This window comes from Apostichopus japonicus, chromosome 20 (assembly GCF_037975245.1).
Source record: "Apostichopus japonicus isolate 1M-3 chromosome 20, ASM3797524v1, whole genome shotgun sequence".
Lineage (NCBI taxonomy): Eukaryota > Metazoa > Echinodermata > Holothuroidea > Aspidochirotida > Stichopodidae > Apostichopus > Apostichopus japonicus.
The window spans coordinates 15,772,091-15,798,391 of NC_092580.1; the positions used below are offsets into that span (position 1 = coordinate 15,772,091).

The 26,301-nt window shown below is 36.6% G+C and overlaps 2 protein-coding genes across 2 annotated transcripts; one reads left to right on the top strand and one right to left on the bottom strand.

Annotated features, from left to right (window-relative positions):
• Window positions 1-58: 58 nt before the first annotated feature.
• LOC139962173 (D-beta-hydroxybutyrate dehydrogenase, mitochondrial-like) lies at window positions 59-9,883 on the bottom strand. Its single transcript, XM_071962137.1, has 5 exons — window positions 8,862-9,883; window positions 6,633-6,771; window positions 5,153-5,305; window positions 4,364-4,528; window positions 59-2,428 (listed from the first exon to the last, which is right to left on the bottom strand). Exons 1-5 carry the CDS (start codon window positions 9,144-9,146, stop codon window positions 2,079-2,081), a joined length of 1,092 nt encoding a protein of 363 aa, XP_071818238.1. The 5' UTR covers window positions 9,147-9,883; the 3' UTR covers window positions 59-2,078.
• A 3,721-nt stretch (window positions 9,884-13,604) lies between these two features.
• Window positions 13,605-18,189, top strand: LOC139962174 (uncharacterized). The gene is made up of 3 exons (XM_071962138.1): window positions 13,605-13,917; window positions 15,020-15,205; window positions 17,804-18,189. The coding sequence occupies exons 1-3, from the start codon at window positions 13,795-13,797 to the stop codon at window positions 17,981-17,983; spliced, it is 489 nt and encodes a 162-aa protein (XP_071818239.1). The 5' UTR covers window positions 13,605-13,794; the 3' UTR covers window positions 17,984-18,189.
• Window positions 18,190-26,301: the final 8,112 nt, after the last annotated feature.

Genomic DNA, 26,301 nt, shown 5'->3' on the forward strand with positions numbered 1-26,301 from the left:
AGTACAGGGAGGCAGGGATGATTGCCATATGGGAATAATCACACAAACCATCATAGGCTCAATTTCTTGAAACTTTATTCTTAAATTTTCATGTTAAGGTCTAAGTCCACACCTTGATAAACATAACAAATTGAGGTATACTTTGTATGAAAGGTTTAAATCATTAATTTAGTGTTTAAATTAACACAAATAGCATTTTTGCATTAAAAGCTTATGCAGTTGGCATGTCTTAACTTGGTGATGATGATACTGTTTTGGTGTATAAACGAAACCTTCAATATATCATTCACCTGTTTAGCAAGTTGGTCAAATTGTATAACAGTTTGATATATGCTACACTCCATATAAATTATTCTTTGGTAATATCTACTACTTCATCAAGTTTTGCTTCTCTCTACATTGATGAAATATACGTTCAAGAGTGATATATGTTCTCTTTGCACTGTTATCTTCCCACCTTCGTAACCTCTAACGCACCCGTCAAATTGATACCTTATCTTATAATTGTTAAGTGAAATAAAAAAAATAAGGAACATAAAATCAATCATACAGGTATGTGATAATTAAAAGAAAATTAAACAAAACGTAACACAATCCTTGAGGCATAATTAGATTAAAGCTAAAACAAACAAAAAAAATCTTGTGTTAGTGTTATGAGTGTAAGTTTAAGATCTCCAAATACACCAGGAAGTAATGTTAAAATTACTCTGTAGCAGTAAGTTTGGCTAAGTAATTGGAAACGTTTTCCATGGATAAGCTAAGGAAGTCAGCATGGGTTATGGACAATTTAAATACTGTTAGGTTATTCCTAAATTCACCGTCCCTCTCCCTCCCTCTTTGGAACACTGTGAGGTGCTGCTGGGGTATTCCTCAAATACCCCACTCCTGTCCCTCCACCTCCTGTCCCTCCACCTCCCTTCCCCTTCACTAACTCCTCCACACATTAAAAATTTCCCTTCAGTTGGCAATTGTTTCCATCAGTTATAAGCCAAATCTTTGGCACAATATAAGAAGCTGTCAGGGTACTCCTCTTCAAATGCCCCGCTCTTTTCCCTTCCCCCCCCCCTACTTGCCTCATACCCCATCACCAACTCCTCTATAGAATTTCTTTACAATTGTCAACTGCTTCATCAATTTTATCTTTGGCACAATGTAAACAGTTGTCAAGTTACTCTTTAAATATCCTCCTCCCCTCCCAACCGGTCTCCCAATCCTCTCCTCCCCCCCCCCCCATGCTCTTCCATTTACACTTGAGAAAGTTTCATTTCAGTTATCAACTGCTTCAACAGTTATATCTTTGGTGCAATGTAATTGAATGCCCTATTAGTTTTGCATTGGAAGTTTTAAGAAATAATAACCATAATAATACTGACACTTGCATATACCTGGTTTGCAATTAATGAGTTTTCTCACAATATCTTTCTACAGCTATCACCTTTACCGTGCATTATATGTATGCTTGTGATAATGCATGTAATGAAAACACTGGAAAAAAAAAATACTTAAAAGAAAAAAAATCAGTCCCAATGTAAGCAGGAAGCTGACACTTTTACAGAACAGGCGTGGATCCAGTGGGGGGGGGGGGGGGGTGTACACTACCACTCACCTTTTCAGACCAATGTAGTTATTAGCACAACTTTGCCTATACCGAATGATAGTCCTGATTTATAGTCATAATATGCCTCAAAATACACCATGTCAGATCTTTATTTTATTTTTTTTTTTTGGGGGGGGGAGTGGAGGGAGGGTGTAAATGAAAAGTAAAATAGTGATTTAGATGGAAATTTCCAAGTGATGTTGCAAGTTAGCATTCATTTGGAGAGCTAAAAAGTTCCAGAATTCCCTAATTAGTTCTTCTACATAATATGTTGTTCAGATATGTGTTATTTGAGAGATATTTGGAATCATAGCTGAACGCAAAATCTATGGCGAATACTAACTAGCCAATGCCAGCTTTTGAGAAAACGTGAGATACTTCATAAAAAGTATAAAGTACAGGTTACGAAAATACTACTTTGAGTGACTCTGTGAGCAAGTGAAATGAGCATGCAACGGCATTCAGACATTGCTTGGAAATCCTAACTACTCAATTGGCCGGGTCTGTTATTCTTCCACATCAGCCATGTAGCCTTAAAGAACAGATCTCCGACCCAGCTTGGGCTAAAATATAACACATTACAAAGCATCTTCCAGGCCAACCCAGAGGGCAAGTACCGAGTACTAGGGTTTTCCAGAGTCAAGGCTTTGACGTAATCGTCCATAACCATCGATGGATTACTATATCCAGTCTGAGGCGTACGGACAATCGAGTCGGTTACTGCATCAACATATTTCTTACCATACAGCTCTTGTATATCTGTCGGCATCTCGTTCCACACCTTTTCCATTCCGCTCCGAAAAGTCTCTGGCTGGAACTGAGCCGATGCACCTATAAATGTGGACAAAATAAAAAAACGAAAGAAAAAATTAACGTCTAAATTTCAGTTACACAGAAACATTCCTGTTTGATGACTATTCTATAGGACAGGGGTGGGCAACCTACGGCCCGCAGGCCACATGCGGCCCGCCAGTGATTTTTTTACGGCCCGTGAGATGTCTCAAGAAAAAGAAAATATATCAATCTCTTTTACATCATCACAAAAAACAAGCTAGCTGCTTAGAATTTATCTACACTAATGATGCTGTCAGGTAGGTCTATTATCACCATTAATTATCAACTGTACTGTATTGACATTATATTTTTGTGAATACAGATTAGTACACACACCTATTGCTTGAACGTCCTTGGAATCAAAGGTTTGAAATCAACAGCAGGTCGTTGGTTAGGTGCAGCCCTGTTAATCTTTCACTAAAATGGCTACAATATGGCCCATTTATTTAAAAAGATTGCCCACCCCTGCTATAGGGCAACCTAAGACAAGATTTTAAGACTGGATATGTCATAGTCCAAGACTCAAAAGACAAAGATGTGAGTGTCAGTACTGTGTCCATAACGTTTGCGATTTTTAATTTGTTAGGCTATAAAATATGCTCAATCCTTAGACTGCTCCTTCAAGGCCATATTAAATGATGATGTCAGATCCTCAGTACAGACCTAAATGTTAATGTTAATCTATAGTTTTATGTATTCAAATAACTCAACCAATGTATGTTCTTTTTCCTTAACAAATGAGTACCTTTTGGATGACATTAAGCACCATTTGACCTTGTACTTCTATTTACCAAACCTAAATATCTCTCCTGCAGTATACGTAGTGGTCATTCTCTGTTATTTTGCTCCTCTATTTGGACACCCACGTTTGCTGTTCGGAACTTGGGAACGACCAAAAAGTAAGACTAGGTTGTTCCAGGGACAAACCACAAAATATCTTAAACATTTGTCCTGTTATTTAAATATTACTTTTTGTTGTACCAACAAGCTGCTGTATCTCAGGTTAGGAGAAAGATAGCATTATGTGACATTTTCTAATGCTAATATGAAACATTCTTCTTGACTCTCTGTAAGTGACTCATCATAAAAAGAATTCTATAATAATCAGGCATTTATTTTTATGTTGCTTTTAATAGGGACCATGAATGTGGGTGAAACCCACAAGGGCTTACGGATTACAATTTTCAAGAGGGTGGCTTGCAATTCAACATTTTAACTCATAATTGGAATCTTTTCAATTTAGAAAGTCATTTCAGATGGGAAAAATGTAGATAACTCTTGGATGTAAAACCCACCTTTCTATGATCTGGCCAGGAATCAAACCCCGAACCTCCCTTTTGCTAAGCCTCATTGTTCAAATGACAACGACTTTATCCACTTGGCCACAACACCGGTATAGCACCACATTCTTTGAATCTATCATAGCAGGAGAATCATTCTCTTATCATACTAAACTTCATTCTATAGCCCAACCACACATAACAGAGGGAAAGAGCTGCTGATTAAAGACTCAACATGTTTCTAAAGACTCTTAAAAGATAAATCAAGATTTATATTAAAGGTTTTTATTTTTATTTCTGAGTACCATTGTAATTGGCATCTAAACACAATGGCTTTCAGTTTGTCAACAAAGCATGAGCCATCATTGTTTGGACTTTGTTTATGTTTTCTTTGTTTTTCCTTTTTATTGAAATTCACAATTTTTGGAAGAGTTGTACTGTACCATCATAGCTAGATTGTTTCACACAAGCACTATGCTGATAGGGCTAATCTAACACCTAATTGTATCTGAACTCTAGGATATTGTAAGTTGGTGCCATAGATTAACAATTGAAACCTCCAGGCATGAGATTCAAACCTTTCTAAGATTTCCCATGATCAAGAGAAGCACTGTCCTACACACAGAGTATTTAAAGTAACGGAGCTACTCACTTGCAAAGTTTCCAGGCTCTATCGTGACTACTTTGATGCCCCACTTATACATCTCATAGCGTAAAGAATCACCGAAGGCTTCCACTGCAAACTTGGAGATGCAGTAGGAGGAAGAAAATGGTGAGGCAAACCTCCCTTGAATACTGCTTGCATTCACAATCCTTCCTGAAAATACAAAAACATAGTCATATTGCTAGGAAATGTCAAAACATTTTGGAATAGTACAGGCATATTTAATGTAAGGGCTGCCTAAATGTATGTTCTTAATAATGTCCTTACTAGCTTAAGGGTGTCTTTACACAGAATTTTGATATATCATACAGCAACAGAGTACAGGCTAAATTTCAATATTCCAGGTTTCAAGACATTATTTTGAAAATATGATAAATCTCAAAAAATCTGCCACCCTAACTTTTCACAATTTGCAGAAGGCTATTGGCACAAAGCTTTAGTATGCCTAAATTACTGAACTGTTTTTCTGGGAAGTTCTGAATCTATTCGCAGAAATTGAAGATTGTTCAAATTTACCTCACACAATTCTGTACAGCGTTTATTGGTACTTGAGGTTGGTTGTGTTTCAAAAACTGGTAAAGATGCCATTTGTTTAGCACACAGGCCCTCGCAATCAAAGAAAAAGATTATCAAAAAATTACAAGGCAATATATACCTGCTTTGTTTAGAACCTTGCCCTGCACCAGTACCTCAATCCCTTTGCTTTATACTTTTCGTGATAAATCTTGGCCCCCCTCTCTCTCCCACCACCTGATCTCTTCTCTTTGCCAAACAAACCTTTTGATTCTCGAAGGAGTGGTAGAAACTGCTTTGTGACTCTTATCATACCCAGAAGGTTGACATCTAGAACCTCTTGGTACATCCCCACAGAGAGCCATTCTACTTCACCAAAGATGGCAATACCAGAATTGTTCACCACACCCCACAAAACTGGAAGGGAAAAAAAAACAGAATTGAAAGTGTGTCTTTCACATGTATGAATCCACTGGTTATCACTGATTTTCAAAAATCTTGTGTGCAACTGTAAGCAAAACCATACTGAATATTTTGGCTATACTATATTGAGAGAGAGATCCAGAGTGATATCTTATCACTAAAAGCATCTCACAATATCCTTCAAGCCAAACAACTTCTTGATAAATAAAAAAGGGACAGATACCATAAAATTGCCGGTAAATGCATGCATGCGATTATCCAAAGTTAACCCAACTTAAATAAAAAATGTAGTGCGTTTCCAAAAGCCATATATTAAATCAGCAGAACCAATTTTCCTGAATGACAACTGTCAGTGAATGTGAAATTATGTTGTCTGGAGTGATACTGCAGATTTTTGGAATTCAATCTGGGATCCCGATCCTTTTTAGGGTCAGCAAAATATTTTGTGGGATGCCAAAACTTTCATAGAGAAAAAGAAACAAAAATGGGTGATATTTGTGCAGATACTCTTGAACATAAATTAAAGTTGCAACTAAACACCATTACTCATACAAAATTAAATTCTCAGAAGGGAGGGGGATACCTCCTCCCCGGTACAGTTTGAATACCAGCGTCTCTACAACACATACTAAGTATACATATACTCAAAAGACATTTCCTTTAGCTTCTTTGTAGATCAACACCATTTAGTCTATGGCTATGTGCCAGCTATGGTACATATTATTTACAGTCAATTGGCATTACTGTCTGTAAAATATATCATTGAAAAGGGCAAAGAAATTTATGGCTAGAAAAGGATTCGAACCAGTGACCTATATGCTCAACTCATTGTCTAAAAGTTCCCAGTCAGTTTCCATCATTGATTTGTAAATTATGTAACAAATATCAACAGAAAACAAATGAATAAAATATAAAAACAATCAATGGCTGAGGACACATAGTGTATGACATCTAACCTTGCACAAAATGGAAAAAGCCCCTGATATCTTTGATATCTCGCCAATAAAACTAACTTTTCTCTTTAGATTTTTGTTTGTTACTCTTTTAAAAGACATCTCTATTCACACACTGGCTTTATAACTAGATGAGCAGTCTTTCTTATTTTTCAATGACCCACATGTCATCAGCTTAAAAATGTTTTCAGGAAGAAAGGTGGCCCACGCTGAAGTCTAATATATTGTGTCATTGGTTCTAAGATTATTTTAAGCAAGTACTGTGAAGTGAATGAGACTGTGTTGTTTTGTTTTAAATGTATCAACCGTTCAGCCTATTTCAGGCCAGTATCTCACAGAATAAGGTATTCATTCAGACCATGTCATACCATCTCCTGAGTTCTTCAAGGAGTCTTCCACAACCCTCCTAGCTGCCTCCACATCATCATCTTTGGTCACATCCAGTTGGATAACTGTTAGTTTCTCTGAACAATTGGACTTCAAGGAATCTGCACCAGGACTGTTAGCCTTTCAATTTAGAAGAGAGACAGAGAGTGAAGAAGTTACTTTCAGTTGCTTAAATCTGTATTTAAATCTAATTCCTACATCGGTACACTTTTCAAGAAATATCAAGAAACTAAATGGCACTGTTTGTATGTACCATTTCTAAATAGGAAATCATTTTAAACTTCTTTACAGAAGTATATTGTGATGTACCCTAGAAATATTCTCCTGCGAGGTTGTGATGCTGCCATTTATAGCAGAACGTAGACTTCATACTTTAGAAGTTATTCAAGATCTAACATTAATTCATGCTAATTTGATGCCAGGTTCATTTGCAATGTATGCTACAGGCTATGATGTCTACTTTGAAGAGACAGAAACTTTCTCGGATCTGCAGACAACCGTTGCGACAGGCATGAATGCAACAAACTAAAGTAAACCATACAATTTGTATACAAGTGATTAAGCATATCTTCATATTTAAAATAACAAAATGTGGTGCTGGAGTTCCTAAAAAATGTTTTAATTTCCCAAATAGTGTTGCACCATTGATTTACATTTTGATTACTCATAGTACATTTCTTCATACAGTAGATCTAAACATTAAGAATGCTTTGTGAACAATGTAATCTTAAAACACTGTGGTCAACATGCACAATTTGTATGATTTTACCAAAACAAAAAACAAAATAATATTTTTTCCATTGGTCACATTCACAAGTCATCTTAAAACTATGTTTATAGTATCCAAACACTGGTTAAGTGGAGAAATGTGTGAAGTGAGGGTTAACGAATGAGAGCTCATAGGTTACATGTATATCGTAGTTTTCAAATGTCTTCATTGCCTGCCTTACTGTACCTCTGACTATTTAAACCAGAAAGCCAACTGGCTTAGTGATTCCTTGCTACATTTTAGATGAGAACATTCAATGGTAGCACTGCATATAGTGTTTAAAATTGTTTACTATTACTCATTGCAAGTGATATGTGAGACTCTTGAATTAATGTGGATATGCATACCAGTTACTTCATTCATGCTTTTACTTTAGAACTTGTCTTTCCAATGTTTTCAAGACATGATCTTCTGTTAACCTCAAATGACCTTTCACCTCACAAGAGACAATTTGGAGCTTGTAATCACTAATGTGGATCTAAATAACAAAATTTAAGTAAATTCACATTTTTACATTTCAAGTTACTGAGTGTACAAGTTTCTCACAGTGTAAGCTATGTTCACCTCAAAAATTACCTTTGACTTCCAATGAAAAACAATGAGTTTTTGTACTCATTAAGGTGGTTTCCCATACTAATAAGGTCTTCAAGCTTTACTGCGTTGTAACATTACAAGGTCTTCTCACCTTGACCTCTGTGAACCTCCACCAATATCCATGGGCACCTTGCCCTTATCAAGAAGGATCTACATACCAAGTATTGTAGTTAAACCAATGTTTTTATTGAGTTATATTGTTTACACTTTTTCAAACTTTGCACTCTGTTGACCTTTGACCTACACCAGTTTGAATAGGGTTCTTGCACTCACTCAGGTGGGTCTGCATAATATGTATGAAATCATTCCAAGTTTACTTTTGCAGTTATTGTGTCTACAAGGTTTTCAGACTTTGACCTCTGTTGCCATCACATTACTTTTGACCGCCACAACTTTCAGTGGGCATCTTGTACTCATGGGTTGGGAGGGGAGGGTATCTGGAAGTAAGGATTTCAACGAAGCTGTCTATAATGAAAATCTCTTTAGTGTTTACAAAGTGTAGGCTACGACTTTGACCTATTGACCGCAAATGTTTGACCTAGCTGAACCAATTTCAATACAGTTATTGTACTCACCATGGGGAATACATATACCAAGTGTGAAGTTCATACATTAAGAACATTTTTGAGTTACTGTGTTTACAAGCCAAGGACATCACATAAATACACACACACCATTGCATAAGATTCATATCGCCTCTGGCAAGGAATCAAAAACATTGCAGGGTCCCATGAATAATTGAGATCTGGAATGTCATTGCAAGTCTTATAGAAAATATAATTCTGATATTAGTTTATAGGATAGGCCTACTGTATAGGCAATACTCATACTGTCAATGTAAGCTTACTTTCAAACAGGCTGCAAACACTCGGAAACCGATACTGTCTAGTGTCCTTGCTAATGCATTACCAAGGCCAGTGTCACAGCCAGTTATCAGAACTGCCTTGTTGCTCAAATTCCTTATCCTTGTTTGAGGAATCACATCCAACACGAATTGAAGAAAGGATGCAGTAATTATTACTAATGGAATGTGTACAAAGCAATACCTTGCAGCATTGGCAACTATTACAATCACTGCGTACACTTGAATAAGCCTTAGAAAGGTTCTTAAAATCTTCAACAGAGCATACATACTGTATCTAATGGTATTTCTTTCTTTCTTCCAGAACTTTTTTAAGTTATTCTTGGGTCTCAAATTCAAGTCAGTCTAAACTCAATTACTACCTAGGCTAGTTAGGGACCAACTACTCTTGGGAGGATCACAGAACTGGCTGTATTTGAGAATAGGCCTAATTTTGGGGCACTGTACGTTAGCGTATACTGCTTTTGAGTTCCCGTTACGGTAACGTTCTGTTAGTGTTACGTTAAACAATTAACATTCACTTCAGGTTAGGCTATCGGAGTAACGGTAGGGCCTGTTGCTTAATTCAGGCTTGGTAAGAAGGTCGCCTAATCCGAACCCAGCTTGTAATTCTTCGTTATAGAGTCAACCAATTTCGTGAGTAGGCCTAGATGTAAGTCTTTGCTCTGTTTGTTATCACAATATGGACATTCGAGTCACATTGTCTGCAACGGCAAACTCAACCATTTGCCTAATACTATTGAACTTTCCACTCCATTTCGCACAAGTACTACCTCTATGTTTTAACCTTAGAATACAGGGTGTCGTCTGCTGCTTCTGGTTTTTAGTCTAGTCATGGTTGCTATAGACGTTCGTACACATCCGTCTTAATTACAGACAATTGGTAACCCAGATTATAAATGGCGTAAAGATAGCCCGAAATTTTGCCAACTTCACAAACTTGTCGAGATGGTGTTCGCAATTACTCCTATAACATTTTCTCTTGGAAACTTTATATTTCACATTAAAAGGGAGTTGGTGGGTGGGATGGAGGGGATGACAGATGTAATTGAGGGAGCATTTTCCATTGCACTGCTCAGAGTATGCATTGCCACGTCTGTGTCATCTCGGCATATATACAGGAAGTGGGCTGTTCAAATGATTTATAATATCAATCTATTACTGGATGCAGCATTCTCATGAAATCTCTTCCAATCCTTGCAAAGGATGCATAGTATTCAAGATATTTAACACAAAATAATTAGAAATAAGGACATGAACATTAACAAGATTTTATTGAAGACTTCTTGCCATTTCCAATTAATTCTCACATTTGATCTTTTGTTACTTGAAACATATTATATCTTGCAAGACAAGAATTAAACTAACATGTTAAGAAAATAAAAATCATGATGATTTTAGTTAAAATTTTAAATATTGATATCTTACATTTGTAGACCATTAAAGCAGACATGCTATCAGTCTATGATGCATTTCTGTAACAATTAATTTAAAAATAAGATATATGAGGCTCATCAATTGAAGTGACTGGACTATTTAGTCTAATACACAGACAAAAAGATTAGTTCCTCAGAGGCAACACAACAATCAATGGGATAATATATGACATTCATGGCTACAAATATAATGTTGACAATTAATATAATGTATTTTTTCAAGGTCAAATGGTATTGAATGCCATCCAAGGGTGGCCTGTTGTCATATGTAGTTCAAAGAAATTGTTTTGGTTGAGTTGTCAGGTAAGAAAAAGAGTCAACTTGTCAACTAATATCAATTATTGTATGTAAAGTAGTGAACACAACTAATTTTGTATTTCTCCACCAATTGTTCCAAAGGACACAAGAAAGGTTGGGTCAGTAGTAGTACACATTAATGTAACTCGCCATTGTTCATGACTGACTTTTCTTACTAAAGTAACCAAAATCTTTCAGAAGTGTACATAGCACTGAAGTTCTTTGAATCTTCAGAAGGTATTAGCATGTGGTAAGACATTACGGAAAGATTGGTAACGTCTATCATTGGTGTGCAGGCAATAGTTTTGTATTGTTTTCTTGATTTATTCAAAATCTTATATGGCAGAAATTTGTCCACATGCTATATTTAGTATGTTATCGTTGGAGTAGAACAACACATTTGATGACACAGAAACTTCCCATTAAAGAAACAATACTTTGTTGATTGTGTATTAATGCAGACCTGTCGACCTGTTTGACCCCAAAATAGGGAGAATAACATTTTTCAGGGCCAAAAGATAGGGAGAAAATAGGGAGCTTGGTAATTTTCAACTGAAATGATATAAATACTCCTAAATAAGTATAGTCTACTTATGCAATACAGTGAGAGAATCATCCAATCAGTGTTTCTTGTTGTAGTTTACAGCAGCTCGCTTCGCTTTCTACAGGGTTTCTTTAGTAGGCTTCCATTTGAAACAGGGAACAGTGGACTCTGGGTACTGTGACTTCATGCCTAGTATGCTAGATAGAGTCCCATCAAGCTTGAGACTTGACCGACTGTCTGTCTTGTTCTTGCGAACTACACTGAATAGCCTTTCCTGTTCAGTGTTACTGTGGGGAATTACTAAGAATAGGATTAATTGTTGGCTATTTTCAGAAATGTCGCAAGTGATGAAACATTAAAAAACCAGGAGAATAGAATATGAAACCTGGAGATTCGGGTAAAAACCGGGAGTCTCCCGGTATAAAAACCGGGAGAGTTGACGGGTCTGTTAATGTAGCTGTCAACTCAGAAAAAACAACAATGACTAGTATACATCAATCTCTTGTCCAAGGCACAATGCATTCAACTTCCTATTATGCACTAGGCTGGTTCCAAATCCTTTCTGACCAGTTGTATGACAGAATTAAATATTGCCACTTCAGATAAAATGTGAATCACCCTACAACAACCCTTCAAGAGAGTTATTGCCGTATTATTCGCCTTCATGATCATCATAAGTGACACTGCCAAACTGTACTACTAACACCTAGTGAACAAGCAACATATGCCCACATTTTGAATATCCTGTGATACACAATACTAAGCCCTAAGATTTTTTAACTATACACAAACTGCTGCGACTCGATAACCATGTCAGTGAGGAGAGGAGCTTCTCAGATTGAAAACTTTAAGCATCATCCTCAGGCGTAAAGTCGACTACGGCTGGAGGCTCTCAAAAAGCCTAACCACATGGAATCATGCAACAGGCCTACTGAGTGCACCCAACACCGCAGCGAAACCTGGTCAGTAGAAGAAACATCTTCAATGAAGCATCAACAATCCTGTAAAATGCGAATCGAGTGGCTGCAAACAACTAGGAATTGGAAACCACCAATTTGGAAGAATTTTTGTCATGGTAAGCCATGACAAACCCGAATTTTGACAGCAAAAATGGTAAGGCGTGCTTTTACGACGCTTCGTACGCTAGCTACAGACAACAGTGAGCGATTGATTGAGCGTCGGTACGGTACGGTAAATTTTCTGTGGTTACCGCACTATACAAAATCTATGAGGTAGAACAACACTACACTGACAACCCATATGCTGGAAAAAGTCAAACGAGATTAAATTAGAGCAACAATACCAGATTATTATCTTTAAGGTTTCTGTGAGAACGGTCATATCATTCATGTAAATAACCATAAGGCTTGTATTTCGTACTTCAACCTCCCCACCTCACCAAAACCTCAAAAGAAAGGTAATTGTGAGTTTCAGCGTTTTTTCTCGTGTGTACGTCTTATTTTATCAAAACAATGTTGAGGGTATGTCACTTTTATTTGAGATTTGAAGACTTAATGCTTGTGAAACGGCCTGAGAGTGTTTGAAACTATCTGATATAAGCTCCTTCCCTATCCTGATTGCTAATTTGAGGTTTAATAACCAATCAAGTATAATTATACACTTACTGGTACATATTCTTAAAGATTCGTAGGCTTTAGGGAAACAACAGGGCATCGAATGCTGTTGGCTCCAACATTTCCTTTTGTAAATTGTGCAACAGTTTTATGTTGTTGTACGCAGCTATGTGCTGCCTTTTAGTGAACATATAGTATAGACAATGAATTGCAGATGGAAAGAAGGTGGATTACGTTTAATTTTTAGTTGACTGTTTTTTAAAGAACGTGCAAGAACACCAAATATTAATTGTTCTACACGAATTGAAACTATTTGATACTTTTCAAAGTCACTTAGCATACTATAGCTTCCACGTTAGCAAAAATGACGAACTCCGATATACGTTGCTAACCCTGTGTCAACAGGTATAACATATTTACTATTAGTTATATATCTTAGATTTAAAATAATTAACAACAAAGATAAAGGTTTACATGAACTACAAAATATCGGACGGCGATTGGTCGGAATATCATTGTTGTGAAACCTCAAAGCTCACGCATCTCAGAACTACGGAAGCGGCAAAACGTCAATTTTCAAAATTTTGTCATTTTGACGACTTGTTGTATCTCGGCAAAACGTCAATTTTCAGAATTTCTTCATTTTGAAGAATTGTTGCATCTCGGCAAATTTAATAATTTTGTCGTTTTGACGAGTTGTCAAACTCGGCAAAACGTCATTTTCCTGAATTTTGTCATTTTGAAGAGTTTGTTTCTATTTCATCACCATTTCTTTTCTACGCTTCCGTACAAAACTCTGTGTACCATAATGACGTATGTAAACAAAGCGATCGTCGGTAAGCCTGCATAACCAGATAGTGTTATTGCTACAATCTGGAAAAGACGTATAATAAACTATGATCCGTGATTCGCTACTCAGTCATCGAAGTTGTTACCTAACAAACGGAGATACGACTTTCTGATAAATAATTGTTAAATAACAGCAAGGAACCATTTGATACGAATGTGTCTATAACATGCACTAAGTTACTCGTAAGATTTTAAAACTATCACAGTGACATACAAAGATGGCCGTCGCCACGGGGCAATTAGCAAGACAGTTTTGCCGGCTGAGAGTGTGGAAAGTCCAGCATTCCGGACTATTAGCTGGTACGAGGTTATCATCGACTGCTGCCGAAAGCAGGACAAAGGTACACGCTTGAGTTTGCACTATGGCGGTCATTTGTAGATTGCACTTCCATGCTTATTCGTGCTTTTGGTATTTGTACTTTCTTGTAGCCTGTAATTCGGAGTTTCTTTTATTGAACAAGACTAACACGTTGTTTTGCAGTTAACTTAACCCGTACGAGTCTCGAGAACATAAAAAACTCCATGTAAGAATTAAAATATTTTGTCCTTGTTAATTGAACAATCCCAATTCAAAACCCTTTTTTGCTGTGTAGGCTCGCATTGCAGAGCCCTGACACAAGGGTGTCTCAAACCTGCATCTGTAAGGGGTATAGAGTAGTATGCTAAACATTAATTGGTGGCCAACAGTGTGTTATGCCTTTAAATAATGTAAGGTTCTTCAGCAAAAACACTTTCAATAAGATCATTTGTTTAGAACTTTGATGATTCTATGGCAAACGGCACAGATCTTCCTGGTAATTTTCTATATATGGTTGCGTCACTGATAAACAGTCATGTTCAGTGATTCCGAGTGTTTGGTTTAATACATACCGAGATTGTTTTCTTTCTCCAAAATGAGGGATCTGCATGTAAAATCCCAGAAGATTTGTTGATATATTACTTCCTTGGTTTTAGTCACATTGAACATTGTCAATTGTAAAATATTGTAGGTCTGACATGCAAACAACTGTAATTGTACTCACATAATTAAGTATATTGCTGCCAAACACAAGGAGGGGTAGAGGTCGAGGTGTGGTTGCAACAGTCTACATACTCTATCCTTCCTATACATGTTTTTACAGTGGGTATTGTTAAATATAAAGAGATCTCTCATAAAATGAGGAAATCTTTAACAAGGAATAATTGTTATTAGTTAGAACCTGGTCTGTGTATCTGCAACAGTGTTACTCCTCTGTATATTGTCTGACATTCTAGGATCAATATGTAAACTAAATTGTGCAATTTTTTTTGGTAAATCTTGTCAGGACTTCTGAAGGAAATGGGTACATGTCTGACTTGTTGTTTAACTTTTAATTTCACTTCTTATAATTTTAACAATAACATAGACCTATTTATTTTGTGCTTTGCAATTTAACTTGAGCCACATTTTGTCACATTTGTCAGGTGCTGTACGATGGTGACTGTCCAATCTGCCAGAAAGAGATGGCCATAGTGAAATATTTAAACAAAAAGAAGGGTACCCTTGACCTGATTGACATCAACAAAGCAGATTTCAATCCCTCAGAATATGGAGACTTCTCTCAGAAAGAACTGACGGACGTCTTTCACGTTGTTGACTCCAATAAGCAGGTAAGATCAGCTTCATTGAAAAAAGCAACATAACCCACCAATCATCATTCATCATTTACCTAATTGTTAATAATGCTTGTCATGAACAACTCCCCGTCCTATTAATCCCCCTCCCATGAAAAGATAAAATAATAATAAAAGGAAAGAAAAGGGTTTAAGTTTGACTAACAAATCCCATTGTTGATTGAACAAGCTTGCTTAACCAGATTCCATCATTTTGAAATCAGTTCAGAGTACAACAATATGGTCCCATGAAGTCATACTTCACTTCCCTTGGGTTCTTTTCATTTCATTTCATTTTTATTCTTTTCTTTTTGTACACTGCAAAAACGTTCATGTCTTACAGTAACACCAAATTAAATAATACCATGTACTCTTTCATGGTAATTTATTGTTACACATCAGTCATTAAGTCTCAATCATATTTGTGAAAGAATATCAGAATATTACTCAATGATATCTCCAAAGTAGAAAGACTATTCTCGCATCTTGGAGAATTGTTTGTCAATTTATAATTATTCTAGGACATACAGTAGTGTGACAGCAATACTGATTAAGTGTACATCGAGTACATATATATGGCAACAATGTGGGGTATAGAATTTTTTCATCTACCAGGTCCAATGTCCAGCATTGTTACATTGGGTTGACATTAGAGGGGCTACATGACTTGATCAGCTATAAAATCCACCTAGTTTAAAAATTGCTGTGAATTTTACAAAGGCATACTATTGGGCCAGGTAAGGTTTGCAGAAATTTAGTGATGAAATTTGGAATTTGCTAAACTGGCTAAATACCACTGCCAGATGTTGCTGTTTGCCAGTATCCCCTTCCCCTTCCCCCACCCTACCCCCCCCCCCCCCCCAAAATGGCACATGGCAGTTTTCTACAAGTGGAACATAAACACATGTTAAGTAGGGTAACAATCGTCAGTAAGAAAAACTGCTTGACTACGTACCTAACATAAGCACTGTGTTACTGCTTATTGAGCAGTTCACACAAGCCTGTACAATATAAAACTGATTAACATGTGCTGTAACTGAGGAAAATGCCGGCCCTGGTAACTTAAGTTAGGCAGTATATTTTATAAGCTCTTACCTTTTCAAGCAAGTTGCTAAAAGTTGTAAAATTCTAGTCCTGAAATGATTAGCTGATAAGCAAACTATTAGCAGCATATCCTTCATGTAGATACTGTACAATGTTTCTTTTCAGTTCTTCGGTTAGTAATTGGTGAACTAGTCTTCAGTATTTAACTTTCCATTAAATTATTACCCGATTTTAAGTACTGTCAGATTTTAGCGTGCCATATGACGATTTTATACTGTGTCATCATTGTACAAACAAACACCTGTACTGTGTTATTGTGAGTTTAATACTGATTTCAACGTAATTAACTATTTGTCCGTACACTGAATGTGCAAGCAAACAAGTATAGAGTTATTGATCGTTTCACAACTTTGATACCTTGTGTGTTCTCTGTAAATGATGTAGCTTGTGTGTAAAATGTAATAGCCAGTTTTTAAGTTTACAGTTAATGTCATTTGCTGCAAATCATGGATGTAATGCATGAAAGCTTTGGTATCAAGAAGGGTTTTAACATCTTGCTTGTACTGTACATTTACAATGCAATAATACTTGTGAAACATTGAAGTTGAATACTAACAAGTAAGCAATGTATGTAAGGCATACCTTTACCTTCGGAAGGATGGAGGGGGGGGGGGGGAGGTTTAGCAGGAAGTACTGTTATTCTGTACAGTAGATGGAATATAGGTTTGGACAAACTTACAAAAGGAGCTATACTATAGGCCTGTATAACACCAGGAGAATAATTTACATGTTAAGTGTGGACTAGAAGTTAGCACAATTGTCTATATCAATTTTAAGGGAAATATTTCATTCATTAAGGTTTCAGCATTTTAACTTGCACAAGTTTACATATAGCCAAGTTAATTAACTTGCATCCTTACTGCATTTACAAAGTATATACTTGGTATTTTTGGCATATATTTTATAATCCTAATAAGGGATTAATTTGGAGTAAAGCTCTGCCTGGACAATTTATATGCGCATGCAGTTAATTCTGAGGTAGCCTGATAACGCTGTAGAGAACCTGTCCCGCCTACTTGACCCTTCTTAACTCCCCACCCTATGCTCTCGAGAGTTACACCCAATTATTGAAATCATTTGAAAAACTTGAAATAATTTTCTGAGATCTACTCAATTGTACACAGTTTCAACAACTACCTCTTTCATTTCATTTATTCATTCCAGCATAAATATAACATTTATAAAGAGGAATATTGAAAGTATTGAAAAGGAAGGAGTATGAAAGTAATAGTTTTTGACTCTCAAATCAAATCTGGCCTCCTCATACTTTTGTTCCTGTAACATACATTGTCTATAGCCCCATTCCCTATTGTTGGAATGGCAGTGAGGCACCCCCATTAAGTTATTAACAGTAGTGTGCTAACGACATGACAGCCCCTCTGGCTCAGTAAAGCACTTTACGATGTAGCATTGCTGCTCTAGGCAAAGTAAAATAAATAGGTCTGTAGCCTATGCAAGCTCTGCGTAAAATGTTATATTTACTATCAACAGGTATACAAGGGTCTTCATGCCATGCATAAGATGTACAGTGACGTTGGGTTTGGCTGGACGACAACATATCTCTTGTGGCCAGGTCTGCATCCAATCTTCAATAGGATGTATATGTGGTTTGCTAAAAACAGACTGAGATGGACCAACAGGGCTGATCTTAAAACCAACCTCAAGGCTTAAGAAAAGGATCTATAACGGTGCAACATGACTATTATTATACTTCAATAATTGATAATTCATAATTGAAACTTCATAACTGTTACTCCATAATTGATACTCCATACTCCATGATACCTATAATTGATACTCCATAATTGATGCTTTATAATCCTAATTTATGATGCCTTCTGAACATTATTGACCTGGAAGTTGGTTGAGTTGTGTAGAGGGGGGGGGGGGATGGGGGATGATGGTGACAGGAGGTTACTAAGATTAATATCATTACCATATCCCCTTAAAGTTAAGCTGCAGTTTATATTACTGCTGCAAATGGTGTTTGCAAAATATCTTTTTGCCGTGTACTCTGTAACTTCTCCTCTTCAACCAAAGATAAGTTATTAATTTTATAAGTTGGTCTATGATTATAGTAGTTTTTAGAGAAGCTATTGACAATATTATGTTCAATATCAGTCTGGAATATTGGCAACATAGATGTTGGTAATAGATCATTTACGATATCAAGTGAGAAAATGTGTGATAAAAGAAGTAAATTGGCTTTCAATTGGACACAGTTCAGGGCGTGTTGTAAACTTAACTGACATTTTTGGTGATAAATAATGTGACTTTTATCTTCAATATACCTATTTTCTTTACTTTTTGTTGTTGTTGCCTATATATATATATTTTTTTTTGGGGTCTTTATTTTTCCACAATTGATTTTATCACAACAGGGCAATTCATGGTTACAAGTGGGCATTTAAATGGAGTAGTACCAAGTCAGGCCTTATTATGCTAGAGTGGCAGATTTGGATTTCCAGAAGAGTATGGCCTGGGAGATAAGTTACGTTTGATACCAAATCTTATGACAAAAATAATGGTGGTTAAGAAAACATCACTATAACGTAAGGAATGCCTACATGCTGCTAAACGTTGCCAAGATATACCTTGTTTTATAAATAATTAATCTGTTTGTACCTCACTTTTAGTACCAAACATTATTTTAGAAGAGAGGTCTAAACAGGCCTCCAAGGACCCGTCTGTGATACAGAGTATGATTCTGATGTGATTTCATCCTACCTGACTAGAGCAAGAGAACTGAAGTTCTTTGTAACATATTTATTGTAGTGCGCGTGCGCATTACTGGCCAAGTGAACGATACCTACATGACTGGACGTTGAAACTTAAAGTTTCATGCAGTCTCTGCACATTTGCAGTTTCATAGGCTAGGTGTGTAGCCAACATTTTCTGAGCCTGTCACGGCGTTCACAAGCGCCCTCACTTTGTAGGTACCTACATGACTATACTCCCTGATGTGTTGTCCGCCCAATAAATAACACCATGAGCAACCGAAAAGTTCTTCCTAATACTGGAAGCACTCCACGCGCTCTAAAATACTGCGTATCTGCAGGCAAATGCAATTCTAGTTGTAGTTGTCATTATAACGAGTGAAGTTGTCTATGCATACATGGCTTTGACTGATAACCAGTTATAGCATATTCTTTGTTACATGTGTGTACTTTTGCTAAGAGCATATTAAGCTTTTCAGCTTTTGAAAAAATGTGACAGCTCGTTGTGACATTTACTTTTTGTGACAGGAAAGCACATTTTTTATGTATAACATTAAAATTATAACAAACTTAGGCGATGACCGAAGATTGACCAATGAGCTTCGTTTTGCATTCTCTCTAAATTACCAACTGAAAAGCTTGAGAGGTGCGTATCACTCAATCACCACTCGTTCTTAAATATCGCCCTCTACTTCGAGAAATCCTCGGTAGCTTGCACATGAATAATTACATGTAGGCCTATAAATGCCCCATTGACTTTCGACACTTAATCGTCAAAGTAATGTGGTATCCGTTCTCGTAGAAGTTCCCACTAGCTAAATCCTATCCGCCTCCCCGGAAAGCTGACACATTGGCCATTCAGGGCACCTTCAAATTAGAGTACTATGACCATCTAGAGTTTAAGCTATTGGAGCCAAAAGGCCAACAACTCCCAGTTGCCATGTTTTCCCGTAAAAGATTTTGCTCTATAGCAGGGTTGTTCAACCTTTTGCAGAGGAGGGCCACATGGAATGATTATGATGAAGAAGGGGCCGCATGAACCCTACGCTCGATTTTTTGCCCGAAGCCCAAGGCAACAAAATGTGAGCACTGCGCGCGGAGCGCACTGATTTATTTTCCTTCCTGATAAAACAGATGAATAAAGTTCAGCCGCCCCCCCCCCTACCTCCGCTGAGAGAGTGTCACTCAAACTGACCTGTATGCAGTTTTTTGGACCCAGAAGGTTCGAATGATTGATTATATAGCTTCAAATTGCTATCAATAAATCTGCTCACTAAAATTTCGCACCGTAGAGCATCTCTGGCGGGCCGGACGCAACCCTGCGGCGGGCCGGACTGTGGCCCGCTGGCCGTAGGTTGGACAACCCTGCTCTACAATCATAGACCCATTTTAAAACTAAACTTAAATAAAACATGTCGAAACTTACAATAGCCGTTGTAGCTAATGTTGGTGAAAGTATAGCTTCAATGGGAGGTTCCGAGATCAAGTCTACAGGAATTGCTGCATTTTCAACTCCAGTTTAGATATGTTACAAGGGTCTCACCCTCGATGTCACCTCATGATTTCTTTCATTAATTGCCTCTATTTGTAATAAATTATTTATTCAGATTAGCCTGTCGTCCCCCCCCCCCCGCCCCCCTCCTTTACTCAACACACATACTACACACACAATGACAAACACGTTTTCAATATTAAAGATTATAAGATTAAATGCCTATCATGACACACTGGATATTAGAGAGGATTTTATTTAAAATTTACTTTTCGAAAATTGGACTAAACGGATGGCATTTGGTAACATTGCCAGTTTTACAAATAAATTCGTTCTACTTGCTGTCCGTACTATAGACTTCATGTATCCTCAGAAATTACCAAACATATCATGTAACGGATCCTTCCGAGTCAACTAATTGGACAGACAAAGGGCTTTCGAATATTCAGTACACAACTCAAACAGACGTACACAGTCCATGAAAGTTACCGCCCGCAGTGGACTCAAGTACTGGTATATAAGCTTATATTGATATGGGGTCAAAGGTCATTGATAATAACTGCTGTCACAAAGTGCACTTATCAAATGTTCACCTTTTTCTTCCCTCTCTGTCTCTCTCTCTCTTTCTTTTCACCAACTTGGAAACATGAATTTTCGGAGAAACTTATCAGACTGTCATTGAACTGTTTAGTTGTAGGTAGCACAAGTATATGCTTATATATCTACACCACTATATACCTGTCGTGTATGGCAAGCCATGTGGGACAAACACCGCATAATATATCCGCGTATTAATTCGAATATATACGCGTATTAATTCGAATATATATGTGTTGTACATGTGTAAAGTTTCGCTTTATGAAGCGATCTCGCGAGCCCGCCAAAACATTTATCGTTGCTATTAGTATACACAGCAAGAGCGGAAATGTTTTTTCGTGTATATTCTAATTAATCTGTGCATATATTGGATTTAATCCCCATATATATTCTATTTAATACGTGTATATATATTCGAATTAATACGTGTATATATTCGAATTAATACGTGTATATATTCGAATTAATACGCGGATATATTTGGGCCATATGATTGGCTAATAATATATACGTGTATATATTCCAATTAATACGCGTATAAATTACGATTAATACGCTGATATATTATGCAGTGTTTGTCCCACATGGCTTGCCATAGTCGTGGAGAGGTCTACACGGTGTAAAACGCGGGACGGCGGGTTCCACTTGGCTTATATATCCCACACAAATTTTACATTGAGGTCAGATCAAATTTCAGACATTGAGGTGACCATTACTTTAAGTTTTTACAATTGGAAGTTCCTGTTTTTCAATTAAAAAAAATACGCCTTTTTGGTAATTAAGACGTGCCTTTCCCCCCCCCCCCCGATTTTTAAATTAAAAAGTGCCCTTTGTAATTTTTGGTGTAAATCGGTGTCTTTATTTGAATAATGTCCTTTTTTTATGGAATGAAAAATGACCATTTGGCTGAAGAAAAAAAACCCATTCAAAATTAAACTTTGTTGTAGGAAATGCACACAGTATTAATGTTCTTGGGGATGACTTTAAAAATGTCCCCCTCCCATAACCCCTTTTAGTCTGAAGTCCCTAAGTCCCAAAACGAGCCCCCACCCCGCATGATGAAATACTCTTCTTCAGCCCCTCACTGAAACCCAAATATTAAGTCCTCTTCAAAATATGACCCCAAGATAAAGTAGACCTAAATTTTTGAAAACCATTCTTACACATTCCTGCACCGAAATCCTTGTTTTTGGATGAACACCCTACGTGACACATTTTTGTCGTCTTTTTAAATTTATTTTTGTTGCCATATGTATGGCTATATTTTCCGTCCGTTTGACCCTTTTTTTTGTGGTTCGTTTTTTTTTTATTGGGTTCACTGAACTGGGATATAATCAATCTTTCACCTCAAACTATGCTATAATTTATTATATCACCCTCTGCTATATACATACATACAAACATACATATATCAGCTATTATATTCTGTAGGTAACCTCAAATGTACCAGAGAGCACGATTTGAATGATAAGTCACACGTTGAGGCCATACCATTAATCCTTTGGTTTTTGACAAGGTGACTTTTTGAATCGTTTGGGGGGAAACCTTTGCTTGGTTCATGAACCAATCATTTGAATAACATGTCTGTAGCCTATATGTTACTGAAAGTATATTACACAATGTATATAACGATGACCCTCTTATTAGCCTAACCCCTTTTTTCTTCTTCTTCTTTCGTGAATAACCAAGTTAAGTACTATTTAAGAAGAAAAAGAGGGAACAGTAAAATAAACAGCCGGAACAAGGAGAAAAACATGGAAATAACAGAAAGGGAAACCTGGCTAGAAAAACATAACGATTAATACTGATAAATAAGTGTTCGTTAAATAAATGTTCGATAAAAAGTTCGATAAATAAGTGTTCAAGTTTTTGTTGAAAAGAACCGAGAGATTTACATTATTTAATTACACTAAATTTTACAAAGAAAGTATATTTAGAAGTAATTTGCGATGTTGGGTGTTATGCAGGTCATCGCAAGTAAATTAAAATTACGTGTAATTATATCGTCATTTCTATTGTTACACACTCTAATACAATTAGCTATAACAGTCGGAAGCATATACCATTATACAATACTTGTAAATTATACCAAAAACACATTACGTATATATGACTATCACTGACTTTAAACAAATTATATTTCCTATAAAGTAAATTAGTGGAAAAGCGCCCGTGGTTGCCAGTTAGCAGTGTAATTAACCTATTTTGCATAATTTGAAAGGCTTCAGGGTACTAGCATTATATAGCTGTACCGAAAACTTCAATAGCATATATGCTTTTTTTAGAATAGATAAAAGAATAGTAAACTTGAATTGCCGAGTTAATTGGAAGGATATCCTTAACGCGATATAAAAAAAATACCAGTTTATTTAACGAAATAGTTACAAAGGGCATTCACTTGATGCTGCCAGGATAGGCGAACATCAGTAATTAAACTTAAATATTTTATACTATAGATGATTTATTAATTCAATTCGAACGAAAATGCAAGCACGGTTTCTTATTACTGGTATGGAAAATAGTGTAGTATAGGTATTACAAACATGAAAAGTAAGTTTTTTTTTTAGAAAAACGAGGTTTATCGACTAGACGTATATGACTTTCTTCCCCATGTCTTCCATATTTCACTATATGTAGTATTCTAGTCAGTAGCTTGTGGCTGTTGCCAGTGGACACGTATTTTAATATGGATGAATGAATGTGTCCATGGAAACGAGCAAATATGTTTTAATGCTACTATTACAAAGAGCCCTATGCCTCTACAGCGAGACGGTCCTGACTATACAGTACTGAAAATAGACGTCATTGTTCCTCTCACTTGCCCATGCCACTCAACCACCCCCCCCCCTCCACTCACCAACCCGACCAATGTTTCCGTGACCCACATTATCGTATCTAGTTACAACGATTAAAGAGAGAATGATGGGTTGACCGAGGAGGGTAGTAACGTCAAAGTTTAAGATTAAAGTTGATGCCTGAGTTTCGAGCAGTACATTTACTGCTTTCGTGCTCACTGTGTTAAAGATCAGTAGTATTGGTTTAGCGTACTTAAGATGCTAAATACTTTCAGAAGTACTTTCTTGGGGTTTCTGAGTTCCTAGATCCTCCTACTTACAACGAGACATTGATGGTTGTTAAATTAGACAAATTAATGTCACAGTGTGTTAACGTGCTTTAAAAGAGGCGCATGCAGGGGCAGTAAAATGTTTGAGCATTGGTGACCATAATTGGACTTTATAGCATTTTGGGGGCAATATCGATGACCTAACGTTAAGCCCTGAATTCCTGTATAACAATTCATCATCTCTAGCATTTCCTTTTACCGGCAATTCGATGTTTATGCAATGCCTCGTACCTGCATATCTCATAACTAAATATAGCCAAGTGATAAGAAACCTCACGGTAAGCGAGGTCACCATATTCGAAACTTATATTTATGTAAAATGTGAAAAACGCCATCACTTTTCAAACTAATAAATGAGAATAAATAATGCGTATGTACAAGTGCAAAGTTTTTGCTATGGAGCATAATATAAACGGGGGAATGGTATATGACGCGTTGGTTTTTTTTATCCTCCCCTATACCCCACAGGGCCCACACATTGTTACTATGAACCCCACCGGGCACAATCTAGACCCTCGCGGTTTCGAGATATACTCCTTTTCGCTTGAAAACTCTCTGAAAAGAAAATCCATACGTTGGTTCCATAATCTATTGAATTTGTTAAATGTTAAATGTTAAATTTTCCTTTTATCTATATATACTTTTTTAATTTAAATATTATATATACTTATGACCTATATCTGTACGGTATAATAATAACAAAACAAGGACGCCAAAAAAAAAAAAAATCTCACATTTTGTTTTAAAGAAGCTTGACTTTAGGAGTAAGTCGTTGTACTTTCAAACTGCTGGTCATTCATCGATCTGTACTGGAAGGAAGAAGTTTCCAATCTTCGTGAAAGGCTGACTGCAGAGAAAAAAGAAACGGTTTCAGCTTACAGACGGCGTCTAGCAATATCAAGTAAATACACGCTAGTTCTAATTGCCAAACATCAGTGTATGTATTCGTTGTTTGCCCTGTCCGGTATACCATTTATTAACTCCGCATCACATTCACTCACAATTTCCAGCTCATATTCGGTCTAGAATCAATTTCTTACCAAGTCTAGTTTTCTAGATTGGGATTTATCCCCGTCCAGAAATCATTAAATGGAGTTTGCACTGTATATCCTTTTCAGTATATATATTCCCACAGAATAGGCTAGAACGCTGTATATATCTGGTACACCACTGTCTGTATCTATATATGTGAGTTGTATGTGGAGTAAGTGGGATAATAACCATATAAATTTGGCCTATACAATCTTTGTAGGATAATTATATCGAGAAAAACATGTAAAAGATAAATTCTGTTGTGATAATGAAATCAGATGAAGTAGGCTACCCTTCAAGAAAGAACCCTGAGGAATCGTTGCCACGTGTCTCACTTTTCATGGTCGTTATATATATAAATTGGCAAAGCATACAATAAAGTGCCACCGATTAGCGCATGCAGCGCATGCGCTGCTTACATTTTCCATCTCTTTACTTCTGTATTTACCGAATTGATTACAATTTACAAAATGACAAGTATTTACAGTTACGACAGAATTTACTTCTTGTTTATTTGTTTACTATGTAAAGCGTAATAATTTTGCTACTTAGTATTTTTATTAAGCAATTAATTACATTATTTATCATCTATATCCTGTTTTCAGCTCCTCGCATGAGCCGATTTTACAGCTAACTTTTCGTTTGTCTCTAGAGTCAGTCATTATTAAGGTTTTTATGGCGCAAGAGACTTCCATTAATCTTTAACGTTCCCAAACACGGTCTATAGATATTTTGACATATTAACCCAAATCGCGTAAGCCTTACTATGTCAGTATGTTAAACCTCATGTTTGCAGACAGGATGCACAGATCTGGCCTCATGTAGCCCGCAGTGACCTGTGTGTTTACGTTGTACCCTATGGTGACGATACGGAATGCATTTAACATGTAGCCTATATGTATATACAACACCATAAACAGGAAATCATTGTGTAGCTATCACAATTGATTACAGAAACAGTTATGTCATTCACTGTACAATGACACAACCACTAATACATTCAACTTAAAAGATATAAGAAAAGTAT

Bases quoted from the DNA above. Each gene is read 5' to 3' on its own strand.
- LOC139962173 (XM_071962137.1), bottom strand. From the start codon at position 9,146: ATGTATGCTCTGTTGAAGATTTTAAGAACCTTTCTAAGGCTTATTCAA. The intron at 6,772-8,861 runs GTAAGCTTACAT...CTAAATTGAAAG, and splicing joins TGTTTGCAGCCTGTTTGAAA to GCTAACAGTCCTGGTGCAGA. The intron at 4,529-5,152 runs GTTTGTTTGGCA...TTGTATTTTCAG, and splicing joins ACTCCTTCGAGAATCAAAAG to GAAGGATTGTGAATGCAAGC.
- LOC139962174 (XM_071962138.1), top strand. From the start codon at position 13,795: ATGGCCGTCGCCACGGGGCAATTAGCAAGACAGTTTTGCCGGCTGAGA. The intron at 13,918-15,019 runs GTACACGCTTGA...CACATTTGTCAG, and splicing joins CTGCCGAAAGCAGGACAAAG to GTGCTGTACGATGGTGACTG. The intron at 15,206-17,803 runs GTAAGATCAGCT...TACTATCAACAG, and splicing joins TTGTTGACTCCAATAAGCAG to GTATACAAGGGTCTTCATGC.